Source organism: Wolffia australiana, chromosome 11 (genome assembly GCF_029677425.1).
Source record: "Wolffia australiana isolate 7733 chromosome 11, ASM2967742v1".
Classification (NCBI taxonomy): domain Eukaryota; kingdom Viridiplantae; phylum Streptophyta; class Magnoliopsida; order Alismatales; family Araceae; genus Wolffia; species Wolffia australiana.
This window is the reverse complement of record NC_135845.1, coordinates 792,032-799,985: the sequence shown is the minus strand read 5'-3', so window position 1 is coordinate 799,985 and position 7,954 is coordinate 792,032. Positions and strand designations below refer to the sequence as shown.

The window sequence follows — 7,954 nt, the reverse complement described above, 5'->3', positions numbered from 1 at the left end:
GGAAGAAGCATCAGAGAAGAGGGGGAGCTTACCAGAGCTCACAAATTTCAATGATCCTAGTGGAACATATGGATCTAAGGTAAGCGTCCTTACCTGACGTTGTTTCTCTCCCGACATCATCGGTATCATAATTATAGTTTGTTATCATCTTTTCGTTCATCATTTCACTTACGTCCCCATTATCTCGTCTCTATCTTTACCATCATGCCATTTGCGTATTCTAGCAATATCATATTCATCACGGCCTATACCTTATTCTCATAACCCTTCACCTAATTCTACTTATATTTCCATGATATCACTTTATCACCTATTCTATTCTCGCATTTATCTTTTCTCGTACCGATAATCACTATAGTGAGAAAATTGAATCCTTAATCATTCCCTCTGGAGACGATCTGTACTCATCACTAGCTAAATATTTTGAAGTAAGATTACATATATTTTTATTGAATAATCTCAATTACCAATGACAAATTAAACCCCTAAAATAATTATTATCAATAGGCTTATTATTGAATTTTTAATGTCATAAGATGATTAAAATAGAAAAATATACTTCATATTAGAAATAATAAATATATTTCCATAAGAATTTGGATTTCATATTCAACTCAGATAGTGCATCAGGAAATTGCTTATTGAGTGCCCACCTAAGTAAAGCTGCTATTATATGTTAATCAATTTATTTTTAAGTGTACAGATTTTCCAGATTTTTGATATTCCAAAGATACAGATCCGTCAAGATTAATTTCAAGATGAAGCACTGGAAATCCCATCGTGAACTCAACTTTCTATAATGAAGCTTTAAATGTGAAGGACAAAGCTGAAAATATATGTAATATGTATTTTGTGAAAGGCATTATGGTGTGCATTAGTTGTCTTTATGGATTTTTCCATTTTCATACCTCTTGCTTATGAGCTCCAGGATTTCCGTTAAGGCAAAACAATTCAGTTAGATTCTTTTCCAAAAAAATGCTACTTTTTTTATGCCAGGCCCCCACTATTCATTATCTTTATTGAACAGTGTGCAACCTTATTGGACTCCAGAAAAAGGCTACCCAAAAGGAAGGTTTCTACTCCAAAAATTAAGTAATAAAACTCTGCCAATTTATTATTTAATTTTAAAAAGGTAAATTATATTTTGGTATTTTAAATAGTATGGAATTACCACTTAAGCTAATTAGTTCAATATGTGCACAAACCATACAATTCTACTTGATAATACAATGTAAATCTATTTCTATTTATAGAAATATGTTGGAAAAATCTTTAGTACTGCTAGTGTGAATTATGAAAAATGATTAGAATGAAATTAATTCTAACTTGTGTAAAATGTTAATATCATTTCACCTTGGGCACTATATATACTTGTAAAACCCCAAAGCAGGCCGCAGTCGTGTGCAGAGGCCTGCACGCTAGTTACGCAGGTTGCTTGGGCACACATACTTGTGGGAAAACCTTGCATGCATGGACTCACCATGGTAAGTTGAGTTTGTGGTGTGGACACCCTATGCATCACGGGTTGTGTTGCTCATCACTGATCTTTTAAGCCAATGCCCACATGGTGCTCATGCTTGTCGGTGCGCATGCACGGCCGATCAACGCAGGTCACGCATGCGAGCTAATGTCAAGGCCACATGTGTTGGCTGCTAAGGCTACACACGCGCCTCGTTGAGACTGTGAAAACCTTGTTGAGGCTTCCAACACACTTGCTGCCAAGGCTCCATGCACAAGCTGCCTAGGCTGAGCATGCAACCCCTCGATGCCTGTGCCACGGTCTATAGGTACTCCCCTTGCGGAGACGAGGTTGTATCCTATGAAGAGACTATAGCACACAAACAGCACGGTAGGTGACCATGGCCCACGGGGCATAAGATGGTTTCGGGGCACTTGGTGTATCTATGCGGGCAATGTTGTGGCACATAGGCATCAAGGCTTGGAGTGTAAAGCACGGTAGAACCAATTGGGTCCACAGTAGTAGTGGTGTCAGCAGGGGTGCTGGAGGCATGTGAAGCATCGAAGCTGGCCCCCATGCATGGTGGAGCTGCAGGTGGATGTTAGGGCATTTGGTATGACCAACTAGTGGATGCATTGAGTAAGAGGGCCCACAGGGGCATGGCGCCCGGCAAGTGGCACGGTTTTATTGGTAGTGTCTGTAACCACACCAGGGGCTATGGGCTTCAAATAGTTTGAGCGGCACTACCAAACGGCATGGGCTACCCCTCATCTCTATGTTTATGTATCGGCATTGTAGCCCATGTAATGGTGACACCCTCTAATGCCATTCTACTAATTATAGTAAAATGTCTTTGTGTTCTAATAACGGCTTAGCCCTACCTATCTCCTTAACCCACAATCAATCGTAACCATTCCCAAGAGACTTCCTTTGTACAAATGAAGGCTGCTCAACACTCCTACCCGAGCGTTGAGACTGTCACGCGTTCGATCCGAACATTGTTCTTAGCTCTTGTTTTGACCGCTTGGCAATATTATATAGGGAAATAATAATCAAATCTTAGAGACTAATAGATTGGAATATAGAGTTCCTCTTAGTCAAGCGACGGAATGAAAGTGATTATCACATGGAAGCGGAGAGGATAGGAGCTGGACCATATAGGAGGTATTTAGAAAAAAAAATGGTAAACCAGGTGCGGTAGAGGAAGATCACAGTAGGTATAATATTTCTATGTTTCCAAGATATTGGATATAAATTTGTAGTGATTCTATAATACTAAGATTTACTTAGGTATGTACATGCCACCTAGACTCGACAATTTTCATCATGAAACTAAGACTCAAGTAAATCAGGAGGAAAAATCACTATATAGAGCCTAAAACACTTTGAGGCTTGAGTTAGTATTTCTCTTTCATCCATAAACATCTAGGGCTGTTCTCCTAAAGTGAGGTGATAAGGGATCACAATGCTTCACACTTAGGGATTTATTTCCACAAAATGCTCCTTTCCCATCTCTTAACCTTTGCTCAAAGCTACATGGGTCAAGACTGAGTGAAATCTATTTGTGCATTATCCCATTGTATGGTAGCTATATTCTAACTCATATCCTTTTTTTGCAATCCTGACACTTGGTCTTTCCACTTTCAAGTTCACCTACCAGATCTGCTCTTGAGATCTTCGAATAAACTTAGTGATTTGATGTGAAAGGTCATGATGAAACAGTACTAAAAAAATTATTTGAATTTGATGTGGACCAGATTTCAGAAATTATTTAGGCTCCCACATAATCCAGTCACCGTTGCATCTCCTATGTAGTTTAGGCTATGGCTTCCTCTATAAGATGGCCCGATGAAGGTCCGATTTTACCTCACTCATCACCTTGCTGATTTTTATATTTTTCTAAGTCCTTCACATCAAACGTCATAATACTATTTTATAGTCACTTAAATTTACAAAGTCATCATCATTGAGCCTCCTAATTATGTGCTGAAACGTCATAATGATCTTTTGACATTTACTTTAAGCCCTTAATAATTCTCATAGTTTCATAATTATCCAGACATCTAACTATATGATTTAGAGCTCAAAAACAGATTAAAACATTATATAATATGCATATGGAAGAAAATATTTTTGTCTATTAATTATGTACAAAGTGAATAAATCATTTAAACACATCTTATCCGAGGACTTGATAAAAGTCAACATGGATGAGAAACCTAAGAGCTCTCATAAGTTTCCGGGTATTGAACATTCTAGATCATCTAATCTTTTATATTTCCAAGCCATGTCATTTTATAGACACTATATGCCTAATCAATTCTTGATTTCACCAAATTGAATCGTTCCTCCTATTAAGTACTATGTTCTTCTTCACACAGAGTTCAATGATCTTGGCCAAGGGAGAATCATACATGAATAATACCACAACTATTAGTATGCTCCAAGAATATAGTACACATGCACATGTAGAATATTTCAGAGCATTTTACATGCACCTTATTGATTTCAATCGTCATGTGCCCAAGTTTTGATTTCATATGCTAACCCTCTTCTCTGCATGTGATTAATGCCAAGTTTTTTTTACTAACTTCATTCTTTAATATTTTATGTTCAGGTCTTGAAGAAAATTCCCCTCATATATGGCACCTTTAACAGACACATGGAATCATAGATCTATTGAGGCGAAAATGGAGTTTGTACTCAACAATGTCATGCCTAAAAGTTATCTATTTTATGCAACTTCGCTAGACTTCCTTAATGACACTTTGATTTTTCAGAGTTCTACCTGCATCCCCTTAAATCCATGTTGATCCAATCTAATAGCCAATTGAATTGTCATTTTCATGCATGATAAACGCATACGACTCATTCATAAGTTTGAAGAAAACAAAGACATCAAAGATAATTCCACATTTCAAGGCTAATAGGCAATGACATCTCTCTTAACATCTTAAGATAAGTTATGTGATGTTTTGTCTCTTTCTACCTTCATGTTTACTATCTTTGTTTATAACAAGAAAAAGATGAACAGCGACTCGTCGATCCCAGTGCTTAATATTTATATAAACCCATTTTACCAACAAAACTTTTAATCAGCATGATGCAAAGCTAGCATGCCATTCATGTACTGCCTCCTTACTTTCCTGTACCTCTTTTGGAGAATCTCAAATATCCTCATTGCATCCTCAAAATCTGCAGACCTGCAGAACTGGTTCTTCGTCTCGGTAAACTCAGCTTCAAGGGCTTCAACCTCGTCATGGGTCACGAGTAGGATCTCCTTGACTACCTCCAACGGATCCTCAAAGTCAACTCCTTCGGTTGGCAGATGGCGGAGCCATCGAAGCCGCTGGAAGAGGCGGTCGTCCGTCCCGTTGACCGCCATCTCTGCCTTCTCCCGCGCCTCTTCGAAAACGCTCTGTGCCTCGATGGAGGCAAGGACGCTGCAGAAGATGGAGCGCTGGGAGTCACAGAATATGGCAGAAGCCGAGCAAGGAGCGAGGACAAGGCAGGCCCCGCGAAGAATGGGGCTCCGTTCTCCGATCAGACCAATTGCTAAGTGGAGTAGGCTGATAACAAGAGGACGGCGGTTCTCTCTCTGATTCTGGGCCCAGCAGTGTAGAGCAGTGTGTGTGAAGCCTTCCCACCTTACAGGAGAGAACAAGAATTATTGAGATTGTGATAGGGGAGGAGAAAGAAATGCCAAGAGAAAGATTTAAAAGAAGAGAGATGTCAGGCAAAGGAACATTACAGTTGGTAAAGACAAAAGATGATTTAAAAGGGAACATAATACTTGGTACAGATACTAGTGATGATAAAAACAATATTGATGGTTTTAAATAATAGCAATATGCATGGGGAAAGAAGAGAGCTGAGAAAAAAGGAGAAACACAAGGTGAAATAGAATGATGCTAATGTTTATGAAGGAGAAAGATGAAGGGAGAAGTTGATAATGATTAAAGTGATACAGAAGGTAAATAAGGAAAGAGATAATTAGGATAAAAGAAATACCAATGCTAAATAAAGTGGGTGATAATGATGAAGAGAGAGAGAGACAGATGACAGACTTACTCAAATGGAGGCTCCACCTCAATCCCAAGAGTGAGATGAAGAGAGAAAGTTGACATCTCAATCGGCGATTCTGCTATATCACCAAACGTCTGGGCTTCATGAGGACATCCCCTGGGGATATACAGGATGTCCCCTTCTCGAAGGACAAACTCCTTGTCATCTCCGCAACTCCCCCGAGAGACTGAGCTAGACGAGCCTCCAAGTGGTTCATAAAGCCGGGGTAGCAAAGGCGTCGATCTGGGGGAGACAGTCCATCTCTTCGTACCCAGCAGCTGACAGATAAAAACACAGTGGTCGTCATAATGCCTGGCAAGGCCCTGAGATCCAGGAGGTGTAAGGTAGATGTTAGCTCCAACAGAGGGCTGACCAAAGAGCACCGCCAAGCCGTCCGAAATCCCAGCAAGTGCCATAGACCGAAACTCCAGTCCTCGTAAGGCCACCGTGTAGCCGCTCTCCAAGGCCTTCTTGCACTTTGACATGATCTGGTCAACCGACAACCCTTCACCGTCACAAAACTGTAACTCTTCCTTTATTTTGACCAGTCTGATGTCTTGACCGTTGACCATGTCTCTGCCAAGGCACCCTTTGACTTCTTCCAGGAAGCTCACGATGTCCAATTCATCAGAGGCGAGAGGCGGGCAGGACACGGAGGCGGAGAGAACGCCTTCCAGGGCAGCATCTCTAGACCCGGAGCCTAAATCAAAGCAAGAAGAGATGACATCTCCTTCAATCAGTTCGTTTCTCAGCAGGATTGGAGAGTTTTCCCAGTGGTTGAGGGTGAAGCTCTCAAAATGGCACAGTTCCCTGCCAAATATGGTGGTTCTGAGGAGATCAGAAGGGCAACTGCTAAAGCCATCTATGTTCATGGAGAGCCTGAAGATAGTCTCCGCCAGGTCGTGCTCACAAGGGGAGGAAGAAGATCCTCTTTGGTTCTTGAAGTGGCGCCATAATTCTTTGGCTAGGGGAAGGAATCTTCTGGTCATATCCTTGGGGATCTTCTCTAGGAAGTGGTTATCGCAGGTGTTAATGAGGATCATGGCTGCATCCAGCAATGGCGATGGGCCAATGCCTCTATTTCTCCCTCTTTCGGATGCAACCTGAGAAAGCAAAGATCTATCAGAGGTCAGAAGAACCGTTGAGTACTTTTTTTTTTATTTCTAAAAGAACCGCTAAATATTATTCATGAATTTTAGTTTGAGAGGTAAATGACACGGATCAGTCACGGAGGTAAATCTTAAAGGTGAGCCAAGTAGATGAAGAAATCTGGGCAGAAGCAATATCCCCCCAAGAACGTCGATTTTTTCTTAAAAAAAAGGTCGATGTATCAGATCTTCTCGGCGTGAATCTCGCAAGAGTTTGGATATTCAGCGTAAAATTCATAAAGTCAAGGATAATCTTATTGAATATCGCGGGAGAATCTCGATATATCTGATTTTCTAAGCGTGAATCCGCTGGATTTCGGCCCTGCAGCCAAAAATATATACTGTCAAAGATAATCATATGAGGAATCGCGGAGCCACTCACAATAATTTCTCCACTGCAGAAGATTTCCTCAGCTGTTCTCGGGCAAAGTGCGCTGCCGAAAGATCAGAAATCGCATGGCAGGCTGCCATAGCCACATCCTGAGACGGATCGCTCAAGGCCGCAATCAGAGCCCTAATTATCGCGCCATCGGAAGCGATGACCTCATTCGTCTCCAAAGAATCGATCGCCAAAACTCCAAGGATCTCCGCCGCGAGCGCGGCAACACCGCTGATCCCGAAAACAACAAGATATAAAGCAAGAATTAAAACTCGATCGAAAATGAATACACAAAGAACGGATGATCGGCACCTTTCCTGTCGCAGGAGAAGAGGAAAAACGGAGAGAAGTTCCGATTGAACAGCCGAAATTCGTGCTCTAGATCTGATGCGCGCCAGATGACTGCGTAGAAGACGATCTACCAACTTCCTCGCGTATGAATCGATCGGACGACGGCAAGCAGATATCAAAAGCGGAAAAAACACACGATTTGGATTACCGAGAGCGAAATCCTTCTTCTTCTTCTTCTTCATCTTCTTACATCTACTCTTGTAGCTGCTTCCCCGATCGCCTGCAACTTCCATGGCGGGAACCGAACAAGTTTTAGCACTGCAGTACTTTAAATAGGGTTCGGTGAACGAACAGGATCGGCCGGTTCGAGACCGAGTCGACTCGGCCGAGAAATTTGTCTTCGTTTTTATTTCATGAAGCCTAACATTAGCCCATTCAAATGTATATCATGAAGTATAATATACTTTTAATGAATAAATAGTTCTATCTGTGAAATAAATAATTCTCAACAGTTAATGGCATAATTTGGGGGTAGTTTAAATGATTGTTTATGAATTAAATGAATTTAGTAATATTTAAGTCAGATGTAAGATATAAATAAAACAATTAATC

At 40.9% G+C, this 7,954-nt stretch overlaps 1 protein-coding gene across 2 annotated transcripts; it reads right to left on the bottom strand.

Moving 5' to 3' along the window:
• Window positions 1–4,488: 4,488 nt before the first annotated feature.
• Window positions 4,489–7,656, bottom strand: LOC144709663 (uncharacterized). 2 transcript variants are annotated; one of them, XM_078583271.1, is made up of 5 exons: window positions 7,551–7,654; window positions 7,364–7,469; window positions 7,055–7,282; window positions 5,531–6,643; window positions 4,489–5,106 (listed from the first exon to the last, which is right to left on the bottom strand). In XM_078583271.1, the coding sequence occupies exons 1-5, from the start codon at window positions 7,633–7,635 to the stop codon at window positions 4,551–4,553; spliced, it is 2,088 nt and encodes a 695-aa protein (XP_078439397.1). In that variant the 5' UTR covers window positions 7,636–7,654; the 3' UTR covers window positions 4,489–4,550. The 2 variants fall into 2 exon arrangements, with proteins under 2 accessions (XP_078439397.1, XP_078439396.1); XM_078583270.1 differs by having other exon boundaries at window positions 7,364–7,656.
• Between the last annotated feature and the right edge of the window lie 298 nt (window positions 7,657–7,954).